The 27,123-nt window shown below is 31.6% G+C and overlaps 4 protein-coding genes across 6 annotated transcripts in view; 3 read left to right on the top strand and 1 right to left on the bottom strand.

The window, feature by feature from the left end:
- The window catches only part of LOC123007949 (protein O-mannosyl-transferase TMTC1-like), a 94,717-nt gene extending 78,308 nt beyond the window's left edge, over positions 1-16,409 (bottom strand). Inside the window, exon 1 of one of the 2 annotated variants that reach the window (XM_044403488.1) lies at positions 16,269-16,409. The gene's annotated coding sequence lies outside the window, so the exon portion shown is untranslated. Of the gene's footprint in view, positions 1-5,810; positions 6,005-16,268 lie in introns of those variants that run through there. The other variant, XM_044403485.1, reaches the window with a different exon arrangement.
- A 2,789-nt stretch (positions 16,410-19,198) lies between these two features.
- On the top strand, positions 19,199-20,259 carry LOC123007952 (trypsin delta-like). Of its 2 annotated transcripts, XM_044403492.1 has the most exons (5): positions 19,200-19,314; positions 19,361-19,529; positions 19,578-19,710; positions 19,762-19,869; positions 19,922-20,259. In XM_044403492.1, the coding sequence occupies exons 1-5, from the start codon at positions 19,233-19,235 to the stop codon at positions 20,225-20,227; spliced, it is 798 nt and encodes a 265-aa protein (XP_044259427.1). In that variant the 5' UTR covers positions 19,200-19,232; the 3' UTR covers positions 20,228-20,259. The 2 variants fall into 2 exon arrangements, with proteins under 2 accessions (XP_044259426.1, XP_044259427.1); XM_044403491.1 differs by having other exon boundaries at positions 19,199-19,314; positions 19,361-19,710.
- An 86-nt stretch (positions 20,260-20,345) lies between these two features.
- Positions 20,346-27,123, top strand: part of LOC123007626 (transmembrane protease serine 9-like) — a 10,890-nt gene continuing 4,112 nt past the window's right edge. The window contains exons 1-4 of the mRNA XM_044403020.1: positions 20,346-20,412; positions 24,518-24,692; positions 24,741-25,134; positions 25,185-25,336. Of these exons, the coding sequence (XP_044258955.1) occupies positions 20,361-20,412; positions 24,518-24,692; positions 24,741-25,134; positions 25,185-25,336 (773 nt within the window). The 5' untranslated portion in view covers positions 20,346-20,360. The remainder of the gene's footprint in view (positions 20,413-24,517; positions 24,693-24,740; positions 25,135-25,184; positions 25,337-27,123) is intronic.
- Positions 22,147-23,829, top strand: LOC123007954 (trypsin-5-like). Its single transcript, XM_044403494.1, has 5 exons — positions 22,147-22,303; positions 22,427-22,586; positions 22,633-22,780; positions 22,834-22,947; positions 22,993-23,829. Exons 1-5 carry the CDS (start codon positions 22,252-22,254, stop codon positions 23,299-23,301), a joined length of 783 nt encoding a protein of 260 aa, XP_044259429.1. The 5' UTR covers positions 22,147-22,251; the 3' UTR covers positions 23,302-23,829.

Genomic DNA, 27,123 nt, shown 5'->3' with positions numbered 1-27,123 from the left:
GCATTGCTGATATCTCTTCATGTTCCAATTAAAAGCGGAACATTACTAATTCTAACTCTCCGTGTACGACAGCTTTATTTCGGTTGGAAAGTTTCTTGTTTGTATTTTATAATTTCGACCGGTGTAGCCAAAGAAGCAAAAACTTTCCAAAGATAAATTTGCATTATTTATGCTTGCGTTTAATTTTATTCGTGACTTGCGTGTTACAGTGATAATGGAAATTAAGTAATTAAGCATCTGCAGTTTGCCTGCATTAACACTTACACATAATATTCAATTTTTCACAATGCGACACTCAAATATCCAGTTTCATTAGCACTAAACTTGAGTGTTATTAGCTCTATCAAAACTTGAACGCATAAATCTCACAACTTTTATAAAACTACAAATTTTTAGTCGTAAAGGAAAAATAAGAAAGACAAATCCTGTGTATACCTACATAACTCTCATTACCATAAAATATCATTTAGGTTTATTTTAGACTTATTGACGTAATATAAAATAACGGCGGAGCATCGATGAAAAACAGCATCTTTAGGTTTTCCATTACCTGTAGCTTTAGAGAAAATATGGCACAAATGTCCCTATTAAGACTGAATCAAATGTTCCTAGTATAAAGTAAGACATGTTATTTTCTTTGAAATATTATGGTATCAATAAAAGCTTTGTAGGGATTTTCTGCTTCTTTTATACGTGCACCTATAAAAGTGATTTTATTTTTCCAATGCTTACAATGCTAAAAATATAATTAATACTTTGTACGTCTCAAAGACCATATTCTGTGTCGTTGTTATCGTTTTTACAAAAATTATTTGTAACAGAACCAATTTTTAAGCCGTATTATAAATAAATACTAAGATCTTATTGAAACACCCCAGAAAAAAGTCAACATTTTTTTTATGTAATTCTTTTTTTTTTTTTCGTAAAATTGACGATTTGAACTTGTTTATCTACCAAAAATAATAATTTTTATATCGTTAGTGCTTATTTTTGTGTTTTTTAATGATTTCTTTTTTATCATAATTAACAAAGAAAATTATTCACCAAATTAAAAATATACTCTAAAAATTTGTTTCTTATTATCATAGCATTTTTATACCTTGAACAAAGCTATTTTTTAAGGGTAGTCCCGCATTGGTGAAAACACTTAAAATCGATACTTAAGTTGTAATTAAATACGAATTTGTTTACTAGCTATGACGTTTAGGTGTGGTTAGAGAAATTTCAGGTAAGCTATTACACAAATTCCCTTAACAGTAATTACGTTATCATAAATCAGTTTAAGTTAATTTTATTGACCACAACACTTTAGCATTACCTACAAACTAATTTCAAGTGCATTGTAAACTACTATTATTGAATCTTGAGGAATAGAAACGGAAACCTCTAAAACTGTGACGATCTTAAATCGGTTTATAATTTTAGTTATATAAAACCAATTAAGTTCTCAAACACTATTCGATTTCAGTGTTTCGAGCAAAGTGGAATATTATGCACCGGAATTAGAGAATATTGTCTTTCTGCCATTGTAAGCTATAAGAAAATAAATTTTGGTTTCCGTGTTGTGTTTTTCCTCTTTTAAGTCTCTTAAGTTTCAGGCTTTAATTGTAAACGTATCAGCTATCTCCGTAAAGTTGTTTGAACCTGGGATAAAATAGTTTAGCGTAGCATATAAATCCTGCGTCGCTTTATGGTTGTAGCATTCTGTGTGATAGCCATAAGCCTGTTGAACATTTTAGGACGAGTCCTGGGATCTTATTAAACTTTCGCGTCTGTCAAAACGCGAAATAGCTCGATTTTTTCCCGCTTTGACAGGCCATAAATCCGCATTGTTACAATTTGCAAGACACTGTAATATCTGCCACAGGTGGCATATTGATTTTTATTACCATCTGGAATTTGAGGTGGCGAAAAGAGTGATGTTAAAAGAATACCATTTAGATCCGTTATCATGGCAAGATGAAGAGCATCAAATATATTTTGCTGATGTAAGAACTTATTTTTGTGCGGGTGCTGAATTCGATTTTCTTCGCCAAATTTATGCTATTCGCGTTTTTCACGGGGATTACTGGTTTGTAAAGCCGCACTCTGGAAGTAGTAGAAAATTTAAAGTTTCTACAAAATTTTACGGGATCAGCCCCTGCCACTTGTCTGTCAAAAAATGGAATACGTTTTCCGCATACAAAAAACTTTTAAAATATATCATTTATTAGGTAACTTAAAACTGGTCAAAAAATGCAACGCAGTCGCGGTATTACACAATTATGAGGATTTAATGTAGCCGATCTTGCTCGATTTACTTACAAGGCAAAACCTTCTAAGAGCATTAAAGGTGGAAGTAAGCTTTTTAACCCTTTATTTGAACATCTATCTCTCTTAATCTAGTACTTTGTTAGTGATATTGACTTAAATTAAATTCGCCGTATCCGTGAGGATCTAGGTTTGTTATTGAGAGAACCTTATAACGTAAAATTTCTGCCGAACCACCTATAACTTTGCGGATTTTCTTGCGGTTTATGACTCTGCCTACATAAAATTTTTCGATGCCATCGTAAATAAAAATTAAAAAAAACGATTTTTACCATTTTGCAGAGAAGTTTTAACAATTTTTTTATTTTCTGAAAAATGTTTGGTTAAACACATTGTTTTTTTTTTCCAGAAAACATTGGTAAATCTTTTAAAGAGCTTAATTATTATTTGATACATAATAATCCGTTTTTATTGTCACAATTTAAACAGTAAATAGAATAATAAATTTCCAATAAGAAGTTAAATCATTTTTAAGACAAAAGCTTCGTATGAACATATATCGAAAAATGCTACGCAAGGAAGCTACACCTCCTCGAAGGGATGCCTAAACAAATTCAAAGCTGAAATGTTGAAATTTTTAAACAGGGGCTTTCTAAAGTGGGTAGGTTTAGGGTAAAAAGTACTTTAACTATTTTGGCTGTAGTTTTTCATAAAAAAGGTCTTTTGCGTTTTACCGATACAACTTACCGATTTTGAGTAAAATCAGTTTTAAAATTTACCTTACAGACCATAAACAGCATACAAATTTAAAATTAAATTTGTTTTACTGTTTAGGACGCCCCTGATTATAAATTTCAACATTTTATCTTGGAATTCGTTTAAGTGTTAAAGGTTATCAGCTGTATCAAATTTTGTAATTTTATCTATTCTAAAATATTGGGAAAAACCTTTTTAAAAAAACGCACTCCTTTTAGTATTTTTACAAAGCATTTTTCGAAACTTGTTTAAAGGAACTTTTTGTCTTAAAACTGAATACTCTGTCATCTGTTTAAATTTGTAACAATAAAGAAGAAACACTGTATATTTAGAAGAAGCACACAAAACTATGTTAGAAATATCTGAGGTTGACATGTTACTAAAAGTTACGATTGTACTATAGTGCAGTTTTTATTTGAAAGAAAACTGATTATAATAACAATCATCATTAAAATGTAATTAGGTTCAACAAAATTGGTGGATGCGCCGGAAGAAAGTTTTTAAACGAATGTTTTGATGTTTTAAGCTTTTTTAGTTTAGTTTTGAGTTTGACAATGGCGATAATGACAATTGATAGTCGTTCTTATTTTCGATAAGCCTGGAACACCGTTAAAGTATTGATAAGAACGTCGCGATAAATTTGCCTTTTTATCGTAACTTTTAACCGGATATTGAAAATGTGCAAAGTCATTCGAATTCACCATGCATCGCCCCATCGTACGCAAAAATCGCTGTAATGGAAAAATTCATAGATATTCTAACTCGGTGCGCAGGCCGGTAAATCAAGCAAATGTGCAGACAGAAATTACGAGTCATCGATTGACGCATAAAACTACAACTAAAAAGCGCGTAATTGTAGTTGCGTCTTTATGATCTATCCGAGCAAATTATCCTGCGACCAAGCAGTGACCCCTCAGTAGATTAGAAGCCGAGAAAATAGCTGTCGACTTTTTCAACTCGCACCCCAACACGCCGTTTGAATATTAAACACAATCTTAAGAGTTGCTCTCGACTACTGCCATACATCATCACTTTATCGTACTTTAGTGTTTGTAATACTTGTCTAAATGATCTTTCGACTCGAAAAGGTTTCTGAAAGTTTGATAATCAGTTTTGAAAAACTTACCATTTTTATTTTTGTATTTTGATTCGAAATTCGACTCAAAGTGAACAGTTTTCATCCAGTTGAGGATTCTGTTTCAAGCCTTACTTTATACAAAACTTTCTTTCGGATATATTTACATATAGAAGGTATTGGAAATTTGCATCCCATAGGTAGAAAAGGTGCATTTATTATCATAAAGATTCTAATGTCCAGACTCACGAAAGGCTCGATAAAATTCAAATCGATAAATCTCAAACTAGACTTTAGCTAAATGAAAGAACGATCTGTTAAACTTCATTATCAACTAATTAAAAGATAGCTAATCTTTGTTTAAATCAAGGTTTAAATAGCACAAGAGCTAGTTGATTCAACGTTTGGGAAACAATTTTCTATTTAATTAGCTTATTTTTTTCAAATCGAATAATAAAAAATGTGTTTAGTGGAAAATGTAATGTTATTTCTAGAATAACGAATAAATTATTAATTGAGTTTAATTTTGTTGGTTAAATATTTTATCACCTGTCAAGTGTTTACGTGTACTTTTTAACAACACATGATATTTCACATCTTTTTATAATTACACTCTGAAAAAATAACCCATTTTTTCGAAGATTTTTGACAAATCAATAACACGGCTTTCATTCAATTTATAAAGAGACTTTATTACCTCTATTGAATGAAATGGATATTGCCTTTAGTTATTGGGGATCTGTATGAACCCCTTGCAACTGATTTAACAGGTAACAGCACCAAAACAGTTCAAGGAAATTTGATTTATTGTGAAATATTACTGAAGAGTGTGTGGACAAAAGATTTATATAGACGCCGAAACAATAAAATTATATAAATCTTTATTTAAAAAATACTATTACCTTATTAAATTATTATGTACTTCTCTTTGCGATGTAATTATGGTGAATGCGCCAGGAAAATGTGTAACGACTATTGGCTAAATAAAAAATAATTTAATTAGGTAATTAGTATTAATTAATTAAATTTTACGTCAGTAATGTAAGTACCATGTAACAGTAATTAATACAATATTAATTAGAAGTAATCATTAAATTATTTATTTTTTTATCAATAATTTTATTCTATTTTATGTAAATATAGAATTGTGCATTACACTAAAAGCATGTTTTTTGTAAATAAAATTTAATACAAATATTACTAAAAGTGTTTTAAACACAACAAATGGGAAATTGTTTAAACACAAAACGTGACAATCCTATTTATTTTTCCCAACCAAAAACCGCTTAAATTTTTCCAGTTATTTAAAACCAAACATTTCCGCTATAAATAATAGTTAAACTTCTGTTTGATTTTTAATTTGTAAATCAAATTAGTGTTGATTATAATTAACACCACTTTAAGAACACCATCATATTAGGATACTTAAATCGTTTTGAAACCACTTGAATCAATTAAGAAATGGTCCAAAGGAATTCTTTTTTTTTACGACGCATTCTGATTTATTTGTCTGCCCGTATCAGATTGGTTTTTTATTCGCATGTAAAGTTCGCAAAAAGTTGTGCGAAATAATAAAGTTTGGTCAGAAGCAGTTGATGTCAGTGTTAAGCTGGAGATCCGTAGTGCTAATACACAAAAGATCACTCGGTACAAATAAATCGTCGCAAGATACACGAGCACCGAAAGAGATAACGAACTGCGATAAAGTTGAAAACAGGGTGTTACTTACCAGCAATGCGCAACTTGCAGGAACTGGCAGGATCCTCTGCAGGGCGTAACTAGAAACATACGGAATAATTACGAGATCTTATCGGATGATTAGTATTCGAGATGGCGCCTGCACGTTTCCATACATTACACGGAAAATCAGGTGGTGTCAGGACCTCACCGCAGGAGAGGCGCAGCACGACTGCCTGCGAAGGATTCGCGCTATCGACTGCTACCCTCAAACCCCCAAATGGCCGCGCTCGCCACGCTGCTGTGGCGGAAGTGAGAACTGCACCAGCTCACCCTCTTTATGGGTCATCACCGAAGGAGCGACTCGAGGGTTATGATGCATTGCTTCGGACGATGTTCTAACGCGATGTGCTTATGGACAAACGTTATCTAATTATCAGACGAGCTTTTAAGGATTCTAAGCGTCTAACAAGCTTGAAACCGAGAATCGCACTGTAAGCTCAAAAATTAAATACACATGATTTTTTTTTAAAACACAACAGAAAAAGTTTTTGAACATTTAACTCACAATGCCTTAATCAAATTTCAAAGTTAATACACATCGGCAAATTGGAAAAACTGGATTAATGATAATTTAATCTTGGAAAAAATTTCAATAATTTTTTTTTATGTTTTTAAACACAAATTTCAGTGGCGACTCAGTGTACAGGGTGCTGCATTTTGGATGTCCGAATAGGGAATCTCCGAAACTAAGAGGTTTAGCCAAAAACGAATGATACATTCAGGGGCTCATTTTTTGAGAAAATAATATTGGTTAAAACCACATCCCGCTATCGTCTTTTGTTTTCGACTTACAGACAAAAGTTGACATTTTGGCGAAATCTAAAAAAAAATATATCTTTGTTATTACAGAAGATACGGATTTGAAATAAAGACATTATACAGGCACTTTTTTACGAGGAATTTAATAATGTAGTTAACAATTTTTTTCAGTTATTAGTTTAACCGTAATAAGATAAACTTGTATTTTTTTAAATGGAAATTATAGGCGGCTATGGCAATTTTGAAAAGCTTATTTTTTTCTGAACTAAAAAATATATATTTGTAACAAAATATTTTTTTATAACTATACTTAAAAAGTGAAATACATATTTTGTGTGATAATAGTTGTCCATGGAAAAACTATTTCACTCCAAATGTGTAAATAATAACCAATAAGACTTTTGTGAACTGTAAAATAGATGAAAAAATAGATACAACTTTAAAGATTTGAAAAATACGATACGCTAGAAGCATTGAACAAATATCCAAGCGCCTCAAAACCAAATTATTACATATTTTTAAAAAATCCAAAAATAGGAAAAACAAATGTCAACAGTCAACACAATTACAAAAAACTTTTTTTTGATGATCTAATGGAGGTAGGATAACTTTTCACATAGACGGAATTTGGGTATTTGAATAGACATATCCTCATTTTTGGGTCATATGAAATATATTTTATTGATGAATTAAAGCGGCTTTTTTTTTTAACACTATGTATCACTAGAAGTTGCAATGGTAATGTTAGCTTGTTTTAAAACAAAGAAATGTTATTAGTCGCCAATAAGTTGATTTACAATTTATTTTGCATCTTTTTCATTACTTAGTACTTAGAACACTCTTTCATTAGTGACACTGGTTGAATATAATATAGTTTAAATCCTTTTAGTTGAAGATGCAACATTTTTTCATGGCCAACTGCGAACAAAAGTCAAAGATTTTTTGCTAAAAATGTATTATAATAATTTGTTACGAATATATATTTTTAGATAAGAAAAAAACAAGCTTTTTAAAAATGACATAGCCATCTATGATTCCCATTTTAAAAAATACCAGTTTATTTTATTACGGCTAAACAAACAACTGAAAAAAATTGTTAACTACATTATTAAATTCTACGTAAAAAAGTGCCTGTATAATGTCTTTATAATAACGAAGATATGAATTATTTTAGATTTCGCTAAAATGTCAATTTTTGTCTATAAATCGAAAACAAAAGACGATAGCGGAATGCGGTTTTAACCAATATTATTTTCTCAAAAGCTCGAGAATGAATTACTCGTTTTTGGCTAAACCTCTTAGTTTCGGAGATTACCTATTCGGACATCCAAAATGCAGCACCCTGTACACTAACAATAATAGTACGAATACTTTACACAATTGTTGCTCACATGCACTGTATTCTAAGACCTTGTATAGATTTTTTATCAATTTGGTTGGTACTAATTATAAAATAAACTTTTAAAGAAAGTTAACCTTTTCGATGACGACACTAAAAGTTTTGCCTCTTAAATTGGTTACTTTTCAGACTAACACATTTTAATTAATTTTTTACTTTTTGAAAATTCTACATTTTAATTTCAAATTGATGATTAATTTATTTATTAATTACATGCAGGTTTGATTTATTTACTATATGATTTCCAAACAAAATGTAATAGTTAAAATTTAATACGAATATAAACTGCAACATAATTTAAACATTATACACAATCATTTTATAAAATATTACCAGTGTATGAATCAAGCTTGACACTACTATTTCAAGAACAGTTCAATTTCTAATATAAATTCCTTTCAGAATAGTTTATTAGAAACATTAGCTTTGTGGTGTGTAAATACCACTTTGTCTAAAACAGCAGCTACGATTACTAGTTTGCAAAGCTTTGTGATGTGACTCTTTGGAATTTCACAGCGTAGATGCTTTTTTTACAAATGGGTGTTTGTATTGGCGATATGTTACAAAGAAAAAAAAGTAAAAAAATTGTTGAAATTAAAACCGTCTTTGTTGCACACTTAAATAATTTTAAAACGAAATACATACTCTTAACAATATAAAATTAAAAACCATTTTATTTAAAAAAATATAGCCAGTGATGTAAAGAATTTTATTAGAAAGAGAAATTTAATAAAACAAAACTTGAGGTTTGTATTAACCAAAAACGTTTCATTGTAATTACCTGCAGCTAGAAAGAACAAAGAATAAGATACGAATTGCTGATTGTTCGATAACACTGCTTTGGAGAGTATTAAGAGTTAGTTGCTAATTAGTTTTTCTGGTTTCTAATTACAGCAAAATATTGATTGTTAGTTCAAATTCTATAATTTTTATGCTTTAATAGCATTTAATTCATTATTCTGGTTTTTATTAAAGCAATATCAAAATACTATTCAGCTTTATTGTTTTATTATATTCGTATTTTTGGTTAACGTTTCTATTTTTTATTTTCGATTATAATTTGTATTCAAAATGAATATGTGTTTATTTTTATGATTTATTTCTATAAATTAACATAAAACTTACTTAAAACTTTTAAAAAATAAAGTGTTTAGATTTTATTTGCTTGTTGTACAAATTGAAGCTCATTTTAAAAATTCATCCAATCGGCAACAAATGCGCCACCGTCATTAGCATTATCTATTAATATCTCCACATTAACATGCAATATATCGTGCTGACAATATTATTAAACGTTGTAACGACCGCGATGTTATTAATGCAGAATTTCGTTCGGAAACGACAATTGAGCAGATAGTCATATCGGAAACACGCAAATAAAATAAATTTTAAACGATCTAAAGAACAAAAAAAGTTTTTCCAGTTTTGATTTATCTTCAGCGTGACAGTAACCGTCTGTTACACGGAAAGGACGATGTTTCGACTGTAAGTTATCTTGTTGATAGATTCGCGCAGACTCGTTTTCCCTCAAACGATCCGACACACCCGAACTACACGTGCTGCTTGTATTGGCGTGTAATCATGCATACTGCCGTTCCCGAATTTATTCTGCATAAAAAGGGCAGGCCGCAATTCGGTTGCGATAAAACAATCAATTGCTTTCGTTAACCCACAAATAATTCTGCTGCGAAAAACTACCACAAAATCGGTTAAAATTGATTTAATAAATAAGTTTAATGAGAGGAAGTTTGCCTCAGGATAACTTCCTACCTCCTGCAGTTAAATGTTCTCTATAATTAAATTTTACCATCAATTTGTTCAACTAATTGATTTTTATTGTCATGAAATAGCAAAATATTGTACATGTTAAATGAAAATTGAATTATAAATCAAGCATTTAAACAGAAATTAAATCAAATGAATGTTGTAGTTGACTAGTTGAGATACCAGTGGTGATTGTGTCATGCATTGAGCGGTTTATATGAACCAGATTGAGATTTCTTCTTGGCTAAATATGTAAATCGTCGTGATTTAGCAACATGTGATCTTAATCAGAAAAAATCGTGATAATGCTTCGTTTGAAATTTCCGCGACAGCTTGGTTTGAATTAAAAACGTGAGGTCGTGTAAATTTTAATAAGTTTCAATAAGTATTTTAATTTGCTCTTTAGAGAGAAGTTTTTAATGCTGTTTAAAAGTTTATATACGTTTCTCTTCGTTCACGAAAACCCAAATGTAAGGCTTATATTCTGTTGCTTTTAATGGACAGGAATTCGAACTAACCAGCCAGAGCGTAAAAACGCGATTAAATTTTGGTACGTTTTTCTGAAATTCGCACACAATTACTTATTATTATTACCACTCTATATACGGCAGTTCTGGAATGGAAACTTGACTTTTAATTAAACATAGTTTTTTTATTGGACAGACTTATTTCCAAACACTCGAAATTAATTGAAAAAATTAAAGAATGATTCCCAATTATGTCGTGGATGTCGCTGAGAGCTCGATCGATCTACTTGGAAATTTTATTGGCAGCTTGTAACTTTGAAAGTTTATCGCAAACAGAGTAGATTGCTTATCAAAAAGCCGAGGTATCTTTCACATAAGCCTTTCTTGATGATCATTTAAGCTTCTTCGAAATAATTTCGATATTACTAAACTTTAGTAGGATCACACTTTTTCAAGACAGATTATGCTAGAAACAAGCTGACAAAATTTAATTGAACTACTACCGATCTTAAAAATTTGCACTTACATAAACTCTAAAACATCGAAAACTCGACGCAACATGTGGCTTAATACAAAAAATTGAACAAATTTTGTCCTGGTTTGATTACTACCTACTTGCAAAATATTGAGACATTAATCTTCCATACGGATTTCAAAAACACATAATTATACAAGAACGTTTACACAGGTTACATGAACCACTTTTAACCTGAAAATTGACCTTAACAAAGGCGTACCTACTATTGCACACTTATTAGTTTAGCACTTATAAAAACGCGAAAAGTACCAAAATTAAGCATAATTCAATCAGTTGAACTACTATGACCTTTAAGGTAAATCGAAATTTTGTTAATTTAGTTTAAAAAAAATTGAGTTTGTACTTCTTGCCGTCTTTGTGGCCGTTGCCAACGCTAGAGTTGTTGCTCCAGTTCCTTACGTCACTGCTCCTGCAGCCATTTCTGAATACGATCCTCACCCCGAATACTTCTTTGGATACCCAGGATAGGACAAACTCGTTCATCTATAATTTGTAATTATTGTATTTATTTATTTGATTAAATTGCTAGTTTCTATACTTGTGTTTTTGCTTATTTTTACATGATTTTATTCGCAAAATAACGAATTTCTTGGCACTTTTCGTTTTATGTTTGTTCGTCGGCTCCCTCGAAAGAATAAAGGGAATTAAACATCAGTTCGGTAATGTAAACGCCTTTGAAAATTCTATTAGCAATTAGACGTTCTCTTCATGGTTGTGGAATTCCTTTGAAGCATTTACGAAATTTTCCACAAGCGCTAATTTGACACACGACGGAATGGAAATATTTCGTGATTAAAGAAATGTTCTTTCTATGTTTTGTCTCCCTGAAAGATTCACTCGTATTTGTGTCACGTTTTTATAAAGAAACGTAAACAAACAACTCTTCAAAAAGAAATTGTAGCTCACATATGAAGCTGGGACATCGTTTCTTTTTTGAATTCAACTATATTTAGTTGCACCGGAGAGAAACAGGAACTGCAGAATTCTAGAGACGATCACGACTTTATTGCAAGCGCAACGAGGCGCCTCATGCACATCTTGACGAGTTAATCGCAAGCAGATTCTTGAATAAGCAAACAACGTGTGAAGCGAATTAACACAATGAAAGCAAAAATACTTATAACAAAATGAGTACCACTAATTTAGAGTAGGGAAATTTTTCAAACTACCAATACAAATTTATAACGCAAAAATAAAATTTTTACTGTAGGACTGAAAGATAAAACTTTCTCTTGTGACATTGAGTCATAAATGTGGTCACTTTTGTTTGCAGACAAATATTTTTTGTAAGTCTAAAAAATTATATTTGTTTGTAACATTGAGAATAGCTACAGAAAGTTTTTAAAACACACTAACAATTATTTTTTTTTAACAAAGGAAATAAATTATCAATACGTATAAGGTCTGTAACATTTAAACCTTTAAGTTCTGACAAAAACTGTTAATTTAGGCTAAAACGCAATAATTTGGAGTAACGTATAAATCAGTTTGAGCAGTTTAGGTTGCAGTGCATGTGATAAGGATAAGGAGGACGATGTATGGACAGTGGATAAGGATCGAGTGTCCCATGTGCTTTATGTAAATTCAGTAATTGTAAACAGTTGAAGCAGCGCCGCGCCGTGCCGGCCGCGATCTAAATCTAAATGTTAAATTTTATTCGCAAGATAAAGTCAACAAGTTCCATGTTTGTTAATTTAAATTAGAACTAAGTTCTAGTTAAAACGCAACTTTGTTTAAATGTATATTTTTGGCGAGAGTTTGCTAAATTTTATCAAGAAGTGTTATCTCGGAGCGAGCTTTAAAGAGCTTTCATTTACAAAGAGAGAGACACTATATAAACCCACAAGTGGGGTCCTGGCGTAAAGATAACGTAAGGAGTGCGATGCGACGTGATTTACTATTATTGGAAACATGTAAATTTAGTTCGGATGGTCTTTGCAGCAGGTGTAGTTCATCGATCGCTTCTTTAATTTAAAATTCGGTACTTGTATAATGGAAACGCCCCGATTTTCACACACTTAATCTTTTATTGTTTCGAGCAACGATGATTAAATGGAAATTGAAGAGCAGCCGAACGGTGGGTATTTCTTAAGAATTCTATGAAAAGTGCAATGTGCTTTCGCTTAACGGTACCGACACGACAAAATAACAAAATTATGACGATATTTCCTTCCTCACATGTTCACTGTGCTAAATTAGTCTCTCATGAGGAACGACTTACAACGAAAATTTATGACAAAATGAATAAGAGAATGAACTGCAAATGACAGAAGCGACGCTCCATCTACGGCAAAAACAGTCTGCACAGGCACACAACCATCCATTTCTACTATTAAAAATAAAATAAGTTATTTAATTCAATTTTTGTTTGGGTGAAGTTAGTTAAACCTCAAACAAGGAGTAGAATGAAATCCAAATGCGATCTGCACATAATTTAATGCCTCTTGCAGCTCGTTTTTTGTTTTCCCCATACCCGAAGTGGTTTAACATCGTTGAGTAGTTACAGTTGCGGCTTTCAAACCATTTCGAAAGCGCATAAAGTTAATTAATAACAAGGCGTTGTTAGCGAGTGCTTTGCTCATTTTATCTCTCCTTAGCATCGTCTATCGCTCTGATTCTAAATAATGAATTGGGCACACAAATTGAGACACGATGTTTTAACAGTGAAAATTATAATAATTTGCCTCCTTGGGGAAATCTTGATGTAAATTATGGAAACATATGCTGTGGTATGAATCCCTTGAGTGAGCCATCCTTTACAGGTAATGAAGTAGCTAGTTTCGTAGCTATTTACCGGTTTTGCGTTAACGTTAACATCCACAAGATGAATAATATTAACTTGGCAAAAGTGCTGCAAAATTCATTCAACAAAAAAGAGTTTTTAAATTAATTATAAAGCATTCACATTTCATTTCAGGAGGAAAACTTGTTTCATAAAAAATAACAACAGTAAAACCTTAAGCTTTTTAAAGTTAAACGAAATTAATGAACTTGCTTCTTTTATGTTGATGAGATAAGAACGGACGCCCTGGAAAGGGCTCAAATTTATTATTAACTCAAACAAAACTTTACCTAACTAAGATTCTGATGAAAATTACGTCACATGCACATTTATCGACGCCAAAATAAAATATTTCATTTATTTTTGTAGAAAATGCCGTTTTATATTCGTTCCCAGTGCATAAAAATTCGAAATTAAGCCAACGCAGCCTATAACCTTTATCTTTTTTCCACCATAAAATAATCCCTTTATGTGCTCAGTCCTAATGAAAAATCCGGAGAAAAAAGGTATTTTAATTCTAAAATCGCGATAACACTACCTCGCCTTAAAACCGGGCAGTCATAGCTGTGTATACGATTCGGAGATTAATTCAATCGACTACTCACAAACCGTTTAAAACCTTATAAAGATCGTACAGATAAATGAAAATTTTACGAGGGTCAGACCAATTGTTTCATATCTAAAGCTCTTTTGACTTTTGTAATAATTTCTAAACGACGACGACGGTGAGAAAGTTTAATTAAAACACAAAGAGTTGATGAAAAGCTTATTTCTCTCTTTTGTACGACATGTGATGTTTGATACAATAACTTCAAAGCACTTAAATTTAATATTATTACTATTATTGTGTTGCTGGAAAACTCTAATCACCATCAGGACTAGCCCCAGGCTTTTTCAGAGTAGGACATTGTCAACATCTGCTTTAGGACGCAAAGCTTTATTAAATTAAAGCCTTTGTACACAAGTTGTTTGTAATGCGAATAGAATTTTAAATTTTATCGAATCTTTAAAAACCAAATTAAATTTTAATCAAATGGTACTAAAAGTAGTATACGAAATATATTTTTTAACACTCATTTACTTATAATGAAAAATAAACATAAGCTTTACGCCTCTAGCTAAATAGTTAATAACGATTCTATTACAGAGCAAAGCTAAAATTTATATTTCTGTCAAATATTGTAGAAGCTTTTAGTGTAAACATTTGTCTGTCATTGGGGTTAATTAGGTCCGTTTTTCATTGTGACAGTATATCGGTAATATATGAGTACATTAAAATTATCACTAAAATTAAAGTTTGATGTCGAACTAAATCAATTTTTCCCGGCGCCATGAAAAGTTCCGGGTTGATAAAAGTTTTTCAGGTGACGAAATAAGGTGTAAGTGTACTGATATATTTGAGAAGAGTGTTTTGAAATTTATACACTTTGTAAGATATCTAATATTCGTAAAGTTTATAATGACTTAAACTTTTTCAATCGATACCAATATTTTATGTCCGTGCGTCGTATTTTTCACCATGGAAACTTTCTCGCCTTGAATGTAATTACATCCATTAGAAAGGTTTTGGAAATTATCGAGCCGACCTTTCGTGATCATGGGAAAAGAAAACATGTATGATGTAGGAAGCCATTTTACGAGATGCGGGTTACAGAGGGTAACATCAATTTTCTTCCCGAATCTGTCTATAACTCAGCGCTACATTATTGTAGGCAAGGGAATCCGCTGTAATTGATCACGCATTCAGAACAGCCTCTCGGGATTGTATGTTTTAGGGAAATGACATTTTAATGGGAATACAAAACATACGGAAAGTATACATTATATGCATGAAAAGTTCCTAAATCAAATTTTTGTTGCGAAAATTTTTTAAATATTCACCCCATTTTACCGGTTAAACAACGATAATTCAATGTGTCTTACTGCAGATTTACTTTTTGTACATGGATTCTACCTAAACAAAATGGGGAAAGGTATCATAAATTTTGAATGGGAGGGCTCACACTGATGACGGGGATTTCGGCTTCCTGGTGTGATCTTTAAACGATTTGATAACCGGATCTAAGAAGCCAGAGATAATGGAGTTTTGCTGTTTGCAACGCACAAATTAATACTACAACGAAACAAAAACACAAATATATTTTTTTTGATTTTAGAATTTTCGTGCTTAAGAAACATTATAAATAATGTCGATGATTACAAAAAGTTTTATTTGTTTGTTCATTACTAAGTGATTTAGTTCCAAACTCGTCGAAATTCGCTCACTGAAATAATTAATTACAAGCCTCGCAATTCAAAATTGATGCTAGGGAAAAGGTATGGTAAATATGTAATGAAAGTCCTTCGGTTCATATAGAAGACAAGAGACAGCTTTGTCTCGAAGAGTTACAGTGTTTCAAAGTCCTCTGTCATTGCAGGAAGCTTGTTAGTTTTCAGACAATACTTTTGAATTATTAATGAGAGCAAGGTAATTATAAAGCTCTCGCAGCCGAGTTAAGTCTCACCCTCTCAGTGTTTTTGTCTGGTAAGTGATGAATTTTGCAGATTTCTTCCCTTTAGCTCTTCGATCAGAATTCGGTTTCTTTAGTGATTGTTAACCAAGTTGGTAAATTTATTAACAGTACAGTAGGCTTAGCTGCAAAATCTCTCGTTATTTACGAGTGGATTTTCAAGCTTATAATGGAATATGTATGGCAATTTATTACAGTACAGCGCCCAAGTAAAACATATTTAATTACCTGTATAGTGTAATTTGTGTAGGTTGTGGTTCCATACATTGGATGAATATTTACATCTGCTCCCTATGTATGCACTCTACTAAATACCTATCCTGCGGACCGGAAGCAGCAACGACCACCAAACTGTTGAACTTAATGAATAGTTGGGACATTATCAGTGAAACTGAAACTAATTTCCGTTGTGTACACGCTTGTGTCACTGAACTGCACAACAAGGCTATTAAAATTAATTGCGCACGCTGGGAAGAAAACCCACGATTATTATCGCTATACTTGCTAAGATGCCGTATCATAAATATCAGTTAAATTTGAATCAGGGGGAGCAAACACCAGATCAGCACACTGAGATTTCGCTACTTGTGAGCAAAACTTTATAACCAGAGCTTTTCCACAAGGCAAACATCAAATAAATATTTGAAATACAATATGTGAAAACTGTTTTAAGTGTAATTATTTCAAATATTTAAGAAAATATAACAAATACTCTCGTAATTCGTTATTTTCTTCAATACCAACCATAATATTATTTGTTTACATACTAGTTTATCGTTACTAAAGCAAGAAATTTCTATAAAATTTAAGCTGTTTAAATCATTAAGCCGCTGCTTAATGGTGATCAATTTCAGTGATCACTTGTATGCGATGAATTTTGTGAAAATTTTTAATTTTATTATGTAAAAAGTTATTTGGGTAATTACTTTTAGTGTAAAGAGTTACTATTGTAAGTATGTAATATATTTTTAAAGGACAATAAAATGTTCTACAACAAAATAAATAAAGTATACATATAACAATTTAATAAAAATTTTCTGATAATAGTGAATGACCATTGAATGCCATACATTTTTTTGAAGTGACTTATTAACACTGATTACCTTGATTTCATGTCAGAGATAAAATAAAACACAACTACGTACAACATAATTATGTTTTCATAAAGACTTTAGTGCTTTAATAATGCATTCGAGTTCAACGAACTTCACAAATTATATCTTTGCATGTGCCAATTTGCCTGAAATTAATTTTATGCTTTGAATTGTTCCTTCTGGAAAAGAGTGTAATGTGAGGATTAAGATAGTACAAGAGGCGTGATTAATAAACAGTACAAAAAGATAAGAAAGTTTGCATTATTATGTTGCATGTCGCAAATCGACTAATACGTCATGTTCCTTTGGTATTTTTTCCTTTTCAATAGCAATCTTGGGAATTTATTGTTCTCAGCAATTGCGATCAGACGAAGGGTCAATATTATTTTTTCCGAATGGTCCCATAAATTTAACATATTACTCCCTTATCTTTTTAGATTAAGCAATTTTATGTTTTTGCCAAGTGTAGAAAGGAGATTAATTCACTTGCAAATCTCTAAATCTCATTCTTCAGTCTTGTCTGAATATTTGTTTGTCATTACAGGAAATTTATGTTGGAGGAACGACAGATGACATCCAATTATAACAGTGTCTCTTCATATTTACAGTCAATATTTCAGAATATTGTGTCACGCAAAACTTCAGACTTAATAAAAGTTTATTTGCTCAAGATGGGAAATGCGCAAGTATGAACAAACAGAAAGAAAAAGACTCAAAGTTTTCTTTTTATTTGTTTTGCTAACTATATATCTGTCTGTCTAATTTTGTAAAGGAGAAATAATTGAATCGTATTTAACTCTTTAATTGAAGGAAGAAAACTCCTATAAATTTAAGCGCGCTTTCATGCGTGATTAATTTCTTGTGAATACATTTTGTGGTTTGTCAGCAAGTAAAGAGATTTTATGTCCGTTCCGTATGCATTTTTATGACCGAAATGAGTCCTAAATTGTAATCAGCCTTTTAAAGTACATTAATTTCCGTTTAACAATTTGCAACTGAACGATTAACTTTTATGACTGTGTTCGCTTAGGAAAATTATCAAAGCAATTTTTTGGCCCATAAATTCCCAAACAAATTTTTATCATCAGAGTCTGAAGCTTGGTACACAAAAATCTAATAAAAGAATTAATTACACACCACTAAATTATTATCTCGCTAGCTGAAAATATGTAAACAGTTCGAAACTATAATAATACTACGAATTCCAATTAAATTCCACGAGTCGAGCAAAACTTTTTGGTTAAAGTTTACAAAACTCACGCGCTAATGTGCTTCATAAATCTTCATTAAGACAATAATATAAAGCAAATTAAAATTTGTGCGAATTTCTTTTAACCTTTTCGCACTTCATTCCTGCATAATCATTCATAATTATTTCCTCATCCTTATAAAAATTTTACTTTTCTCAAGGCTCCAGTAACGAGGTGATAATAGAGTCAGGGCAAAGCACGCTCTCCGGTAATGTTTCACGCGTCGAAATTTCCTTATTACCTTAAAAGAACAAAATATTGCAGGATTTACCTAAATGCGAAAAACGTGATATAATATGCAGGACTAGTGACTTATGAAGTGAACTCGTCCTGTTACCCGGATGTTCTCTAGACGTTGAGTTATCGTTCTTCGAAAATTCACTGGCAGATGGCGGTTCTCACGCTGCTCGTGTAGACACAGAGATTTGACTTACAAAGCAATGCTAATCCCATTTATATTATATTTGTCTAACCCGCGAGAAGAGAAATTTGCCGTTTCGTCACCTTCACATCATTTAACATATTGTTAAACTCGCAGACTCAAAAATTACGCAACGAAATCACCAACCAAACACTAATTCCATACACGAGGAGAATTTCAAGTTGGAATTTAACAAAGGAGCCGATACTTTTACTCACGCTGATTTATTATCCTTTAGACAGCAAGGCTTATTTGAAATTTTAATGATCATGTTCTCAAGACTAGTTTTTTAAATCATCACAAATTAAAAAGCATGTTTCGTAAAAATAATGACGCACTACGATATTTGTACTTACTTGAAAAATCAAAATGTGATAATATCTTTATTACAACGCTAACTCTACTTTTAATCAGACATTTGATATAAATGCAAGGGAGACTTGTCTCTCTTATTAACACAAAAATGTTTGAAAAAATATTGCTATTACTTTTTGTTGCTTTAGTTTCAGGTATTTAAAATTAATTGTTTTTAAACTGTGTTTTAAATTTGTTTAGGTGGTACTCCACCGCGATTTCGCCCTGATGGCCGAATTATTGGAGGCGATGTAGCCACAATTGAAGACAATCCTTGGCAAGTCTCGTTGGAAGCTTTTGGTATTCACAATTGCGGTGGTTCTATTATTTCCCCAAATACGATTATAACAGCAGCTCATTGCATTGATGGGTACTTAAACTCTAATATCAGAATTTTTCTTACCTTTTTTATTTTCAGCGTAATTTCGCTCTTCTACGAAGTCGTTTCAGGAACTGCCGATTTGCTCCAAAACACGACTCGAAGCAAAGTTAAAGAAGCAATTGTACATGAAAACTACGATAATTTAAGCCACGATGTTGCTCTCATTATTGTAAGTTTCACAAGGATGCATTTTTTGGTTTAAAATTGTGATTACTTGTAGTTAACAGAAAACTTGACATTTAGTGACACCACTCAAGCAGTTCCTCTCGCAAACGAAGAACCATCAGATGGTGATAACGTCACTGTTTCTGGTTGGGGTATTTTAAATGTACGAAGAGTTAAAACTTGTTTATTCTATAAAATTAAACATTTTTATTCAGGAAGGTGATATTATAACTCCAAATATTCTCCATTCTGTCAATGTAACAATAGTGGGCCGTGACGAATGTACTTTGGATTATTCAAACATTGATGGTGCTTACATTGATGATACTATGGTCTGTGCTGGGGTTTCCGAAGGAGGCAAAGATGCCTGTTCTGGGGATTCAGGAGGTCCTTTGATAAAAAACGGGGTTTTAGTTGGGATAGTTTCATGGGGACTGGGGTGCGCACTTCCTGAATATCCTGGAGTTTATACAAATGTGGCTTCGGTAAGGGAATGGATAAGGAACAAAACTGGAATATAATTGTACGCAATAAATAAATAAAAACTATTATACGTAGTTGTTTGATTTTTACGTCATTTTATCAAAGTAAATATACTTAAATTGTTTTTGCGAATTCATATTTAGATAAAAGTCAAGATTTTATGAAGACACAATGTTTCTTGTACCTGGTTTGGCACTGTTTTTAATTACTGTTATTGCTTTTAGTAAGTAAATATTTCCTTATTAATAATTAATTATGTTTTACAGCAGCAGCTGTGTCATGAGTAAAAAAAATTATCTTATTTATTTATTGATAAAGTCCATAAGTTTGAGACAATACTTAAGTAGTTATAGATAAAATCTCAAAAACAAAATTTAAAACCAGGACAATTTTTTACACTTATGATTTTGAAAGACTGAGAATTTGACACTTGAACAAATGATAACATTTTATTTAACAACAATATTATCGCATTTACCAAATAATTTTTTTATTACAATTTATAAGGTCAGTTTCTTAGGTTTTGTGTGTGTAGTGTCGTCACTAGAAAAAATAAATGTGAGTAACCAAACAATAAACGATAATAATATTTCATCTCAATTTAATTTCTTCGTGGTCATTTACTCACATCTGTTTAGTTTCAGGGGCCCCTTCTATAAACACACGTATAATTGGGGGAACCCCTGCTGATATAAATAATGTTCCTTACCAAGTTTCTCTGCAAAACATCGATGGGCATTTTTGTGGCGGCTCTATAATTCACAAATCTTACATTTTAACAGCCGCTCATTGTTTGGATGAGTACGCAAGAATATTATTTGAACTAAACACAATTTAGACATTTTTATAGCCAACCTGTTAGGGGAATTAAAGTTAGAGCTGGAAGTAATTTTTTGAACAAAGGAGGAATTATTCGACGTGTTTGTGGTGCTCAAAAACATCCGCTTTATAAAAATTGTGAAGAAAATTGTGATTACGATATTGCCATTTTAAAAGTAAATATTGAACAATTGGTTAAAAAATTGTTAAATATTTTTGCAGCTTTGTGACGATTTGATTTTCAATCAAAATGTTTCCACAATTGCGTTGCCACAATTTAGGGAAGTTGTTAAAGACGGAACTTCAGTTTCAGTCACCGGATGGGGAATTACAAAAGTAATCTTTGAAGTCACTTTAATGGTTTTTATTTTGTATTTTTTAGGAAACCGATGTATATCTTTCACCCTTGCTACAGAAAGCTTCTCTCATAATTGTTAAACAAAGGATTTGTCGTAAAATTATAAAAAGCGGATTTATTACCAATCGCATGCTTTGTGCTGGTTGTAAAGTAGGTTTATGCGATGCATGTCTAAGAGATTCTGGAGGACCGTTAGTTGTTGATAATAAAATAGTAGGGATTGTATCGTGGGGTGAAGGATGTGCTTGGAAAGGATATCCAGGAGTTTATACTCAAACTTCAAAGTTTACAAAATGGATTAATAGCAAAACTAATCAATAAAGTAATTGTTTAATTTTTATGGTGTATTTAATTTAATTTAAAACATTAAACGTAGGTATAATATAAACAGCATAAAATCTTTTTTTTTACTAAAATTGGATTTCTAAACTTACTAAAATATTATGCTTTAAAATCATTAGCATAGAATAAGCAGAATTAAGATAAACTTCATTAAGAAATTTAAAAAATTATTATGTTTTTATATCATTTTCCGAAAACATGCAAAACCACCAATAAATCAAGTGCTTCATTTATGTTTCAAAAAATATTTACAATTAGGTCGTCGAGTATCCTGAAAGTAATTTAAAATACTTATTTATTTAGACCAATTTGATTTATACTTGGTGTTTCTTATTAATAAGGACGTAAGTAAACGAAATTCAATAATAAAGTACATATTTACATTTTTTGCTGTTCCAATTTATTTGTCACGTATTATATTAGAACGTGAGTTACGCATTTCATTTATTACTATAGTTTTGCTTAAATACGGTTTATTCTTTTTAAGTGAGTATAAATTTTGAACATTTGTGGAGCCAAAAGTGAACATTTTATAAGTACAAAATGTTGTTCTCACCTGGTTTAGCTCTTCTTTTCTTCACAGTTACCACTTACAGTAAGTAAAAATTTATCGACAATCTTATGAGACAGAAGTTACCGACAATAAAAAAATTAAAATAAATTTAACGATGATTTTTTGTAATGTAATAATGTTTTTTTTTAACTAACACTTGTTTAGTTTCAGCGACTCCGCCTTTTGGACCACGTATTTTTTTGGGAACTCCTGCTCGCACAGTTAATCCATATCAAGTTTCTCTGCAATATATGGATCAACATTTTTGTAGCGGTGCAATAATTCACAAATCTTACATTTTAACAGCTGCCCATTGTTTAACAAAGTGAGAATACACAGAACTGAAATAATATAGTTGTGTATCTTTGTAGCATACGAGTAAATATAGCTCAAATAGTAATTAGAGCTGGAAGCATATTTTTACACGAGGGAGGAAGTCTTCGACAAGTCTGTGATGGAGAAATACATCCTTTTTACTTTGAATCTGCAGAATATGATAACGACATTGCCATTTTAAAAGTCTGTAATTTATTTTAAGTATACAATTAGATAATTGTTTAATTGGTTTATAGCTTTGTGACGACTTGACTTTCAATGAAAACATTTCTGCGATAGCTCTGCCACGGAATGAGGAAATTATAAATGATGGAACAGTAGGATTAGTAGCCGGATGGGGAACAACAGAAGTATGAATATCAAAATAATTGCTTATTTTCATTTATTTTTTTTAGAAACAAGATACATCACCTATTCTTCGATATACTAAATTTGTTACTCTTAATCAGGAAACTTGTCGCCAATACTGGACAAGTAAAGGTGGTGACAATATTACAAGTAATATGTTTTGTATTACTTGTGCAGAAAATTATTTATGTAGTCCATGTCCAGGAGATTCTGGTGGACCATTTGTTGTTGACAATAAAGTAATAGGAATAGCGTCATTAGCATCATATTGTAGCGACTATAGACTCTTATACGCATCAGTTTTTACTAAAGTTTCAATGTTTATAGAATGGATTGAATGCATCATTAATTCTTAAGTCCCGTTTAGAGACAGTTGTGTAACATGTATAGATATACATATACAGATATTATTGATAAACAATATTTTTACTAGATAACAATACAATACCACACTTTTGTTTGTTCCAACTTAAATTTTTGATTTGTCAACAAAGTGCATGACCAAGAAATCATTTATTATTAAATTTAATTTCGCAATAGTTATTAACGTTCGATTATTTCAATAACTTTTCATTTTGAAAACTGAATATTAAGAAAAAACTTTGTTAATAAAATAAGTAATATAGACAAAAATCTAGTCTTGTTGGCTCCTTACCTAAAAGACCTCAAATTCCTTTTTCTTCTTGAGAAGGAGAATTAGAAGATACAAAAGCAAGATTCTGTACAAATGGCATAATTTAATTTTTTATTTTTTAGTAGATGAAAGAGCATTAATTCATTACTGAAATGAATAGAAAGCATAATCAATTCTTATAATATTGCTTTAAAATATTTGTTTAATGTTCAATTATCTGTTTCCGTTGTTTATAAGATTAAGCCGAAAAAACAATTTAATATATATGTAGGTGATATGATAAGTGTGGCAGGTTAGTAGCTTCGCATTTGATTTATCAATTACTTGGTGCAAGTCGATTGTAAAATTTCAAGATTGCAATGATGCGTGTTTTGTTTCTGTTTTTCACAAGTCTGCTTGTTACGAGTAAGTAGTTAAATTGATTACATTAAAACATTGTGCTTGAATGAATTTAGTATTAATAAGAAAGCGTCTGTAATTTTTAAACTCTTGAAATACTAGGATGTAATAAATTACTAAATGTCTGAAAAATATATATTGAATGTCTATCAGCGTTCTAAAATTTTAACCAGATACCTAAGTATAGTTATACCTAACCACATCTACCAATGTTGAAATTTCTCCTGAATACAAGTGTCAAAACAAAACACTTAACTTACTTTAACATGAGTCATTGATTTCCGGTGTTTCAAACTATTGCAATAGTTGCGTTTATAAACGTTTTTTCTACAATATTTAATTTAATTATTAAAAACACTTCAAAATATTTGTTTCATGTTTCTGTCAAGTCGTGAATGCAGTGCGTGAAATGCCGTCAGTGTGTGAAGCGAGTACTTGACTCATTGTTTCGGTGTGTGAATTTGAACTTGACTTATCATGATTGTAGAAAAATAGTTTTTTAATTCACGAATTAAAAGATAACTTTTAAAAACTTTTAGACGGCCATGTTCAAGTTTTTAAGCCTAAGATCGATGTTCGAATCGTTGGTGGTCAGGCCACTACCATCGAAGAACACCCACATCAAGTTTCAATTATTTACATTGATAGTCACTACTGTGGTGGTTCCATTATCCACACTCGTTTTATTTTAACTGCTGCTCATTGCACCTACCAGTAAGTGCGATCTGTTATGAATTCGTTTTAAACTTTTTATTTCTATAGACTTTCAGCTGAAGAGTTGCTAGTTCGCGCCGGATCCACCATGGTAAACTCTGGCGGACAAGTCCGGGAAGTTGCCCAGATTTTCCAACACAAAGAATTTGATATTGATACTTACGACTATGATATTTCGCTACTAAAATTAGGCGAGAATTTGGTTTTAGGGAGTGGAGTTGCAGTGATTTCGCTCTCTGAGGATAGTACTGTTCCTGGAGACCTGTTGGGAACAGCTACTGGATGGGGGAGACTTTCAGAAAATGGCCCCCTTCCTGTAGAGCTGCAAGAAGTTGATTTGCCCACTATTCAAGATGATCTTTGTGAATTGATTTACGGAGATAGATTAACCGAAAGAATGTTTTGTGCGGGTTATCCCAAAGGACAAAAGGACACATGCCAGGTATGAAATTTTTTAAGTTGTACGATATTTTGATAAAATGTGTGTTGTAGGGCGATTCGGGAGGACCATACGAGTATAATCAAGTGTTATTAGGAATCACGTCATGGGGAGAAGGTTGTGGTGCCGCAAACAGTCCAGGAGTTTACACCAAAGTTTCTTATTTTATACAATATATAAATGACATTGTAAAAAATAACGATAATTGAAACAAAAAACAATAAACTATTCTTAGCAAGTGACAACTTGTTTCATTGCTAAATTAAACAAGAATGTTAAAATAAATAAAGCTCAAATTTAAACAAAATGTTTTTCAGTTATTTGTGGCAAAAATTTGAAAATGCCAACAACTTTTGATGTTCGTATTGTTGGTGGCCACGCCGTAGATATTGAAGATTATCCGTATCAAATATCAATTATGTATATTGACAGTCATTGCTGTGGTGGTTCTTTAATACAACCTAACGTTGTTTTAACAGTGGCTCATTGCGTCGATGGGTACTTTTTAGTTAAACAAAGATATGAAAAATTAATTTAGAATTTTTAGATTTAAACCAGAATGGCTCTTAGTAAGAGCCGGTTCAAGTTTTTTAAACCAAGGAGGAGAAGTAAAATTTGTGAGCAACATTTACAGTCACGATAATTATGATAATAAAACTTACAATAACGACATCGCTATACTGGAACTTTCTGAAAATTTTAGCATTGGACCAAACATCCAACTTATAAATTTGCCAAATAGAGAGGATGGAATTTTAGATGGTCAGATGGGTGCAGCCACGGGTTGGGGCCAAATTGTTGAAAATGGCCCTTTTCCTGTTGAACTACAAGAAATTGATTTACCTGTTATCAATACTGATGCGTGTAATATGTCTTATACAGGAATAATAACTGATAAAATGTTTTGTGCCGGATATATGACAGGAGGAATGGATGCATGCCAGGTAAATATACAGGGCTTTCATTACAAAAGGATCCAGTCTCAATAACTTTTGACATTGAATAAATGTATTTTCAAGCAAAAACAGGTCGATTAGGATCTCGAGGGGGAAGTTGAAAACCAACATTAGTTACATTTTAAGTTTCATCCCCTAGTCGCTAGCCACCCCTACTTTGAAATTTTAAATGGCACCCCCTACTTTTTAGAACGTTTTCGGAAAGAAAAAAAAATAGCGTACCTAAATGTCAAAGAAAAAAAAAATTTTCAGTTAGGGGTGGTTTAATTTTTGAAATTTTTAGTCCTAGTAGCCTTTGATTGAACTCAATTTTATTTAAATAAAAAATATGTCGATTTGGGTTGCGATGGGAGAGTTTAAAACCAACATTAAATACGTTTTAGGTTCCATCCCCTAGTCGCTATAGCCACCCCTACTTTAGAATTTTAAATGGCACCCCCTACTTTTTGAAACATTTTCAGAAAGGGAATAAATGAGCGTATCTAACTGTCAAAGAAATTTTTTTGTTGATTCGTTTTTCAGTTAGGGATGGTTTTATTTTTGAAATTTTCAGTCCTAGTAGCTTTTCATGAAACCCAATTTCATTTAAATAAAAAATATTTCGATTTGGATTGCGATGGGAGAATTCAAAACCAACATTAAATATGTTTTAGGTTCCATCCCCTAGTCAATAACCACCCTTATTTTAAAATTTTAAAGAGCCTCTCCAACTTTTTGAAACATTTTTGGAAAAGGTGGAAAAAAGCTTATCTAATCGTAAATGAAAAAAAGTATTTTGTCGATTCGTTTTTGAGTTAGGGGTAGTTTTATTTTAGAAATTTCCATCAGTCCTAGTAGCCATTAACTTTGATTTTGATTATGTGTCATCTAATACATTTTATTAAGAAGGCGGTGGTGTCAACAATTCAGGGAAAATTTACCATTTGACAATTCAATTAATTGAAAAATACTGTTATTTAAATTAAATTGAGTTGAATCAAAGGCTACTAAGACTAAAAATTTCAAAAATTAAACCACCCTTAACTAAAAAACGAAT

This window comes from Tribolium madens, unplaced genomic scaffold (genome assembly GCF_015345945.1).
Source record: "Tribolium madens isolate multiple individuals breed KSU strain unplaced genomic scaffold, Tmad_KSU_1.1 Scaffold_3;HRSCAF=73;Tcas5.2_LG2, whole genome shotgun sequence".
Lineage (NCBI taxonomy): Eukaryota > Metazoa > Arthropoda > Insecta > Coleoptera > Tenebrionidae > Tribolium > Tribolium madens.
Note: the sequence above shows the minus strand (reverse complement) of the source record. Positions and strands in the feature narration are given on the sequence as shown.

What these genes read in the sequence shown, in the direction of transcription:
- LOC123007952 (XM_044403491.1), top strand. Translation starts at nt 19,233, where the DNA reads ATGCAAGGGAGACTTGTCTCTCTTATTAACACAAAAATGTTTGAAAAA. An exon ending in TTTTGTTGCTTTAGTTTCAG is followed by an intron (nt 19,315 to 19,360) that starts GTATTTAAAATT and finishes AAATTTGTTTAG; the next exon opens with GTGGTACTCCACCGCGATTT. An exon ending in CTGGTTGGGGTATTTTAAAT is followed by an intron (nt 19,870 to 19,921) that starts GTACGAAGAGTT and finishes ATTTTTATTCAG; the next exon opens with GAAGGTGATATTATAACTCC.
- LOC123007954 (XM_044403494.1), top strand. Translation starts at nt 22,252, where the DNA reads ATGTTGTTCTCACCTGGTTTAGCTCTTCTTTTCTTCACAGTTACCACT. An exon ending in CTTCACAGTTACCACTTACA is followed by an intron (nt 22,304 to 22,426) that starts GTAAGTAAAAAT and finishes ACACTTGTTTAG; the next exon opens with TTTCAGCGACTCCGCCTTTT. An exon ending in GCTGCCCATTGTTTAACAAA is followed by an intron (nt 22,587 to 22,632) that starts GTGAGAATACAC and finishes GTATCTTTGTAG; the next exon opens with CATACGAGTAAATATAGCTC.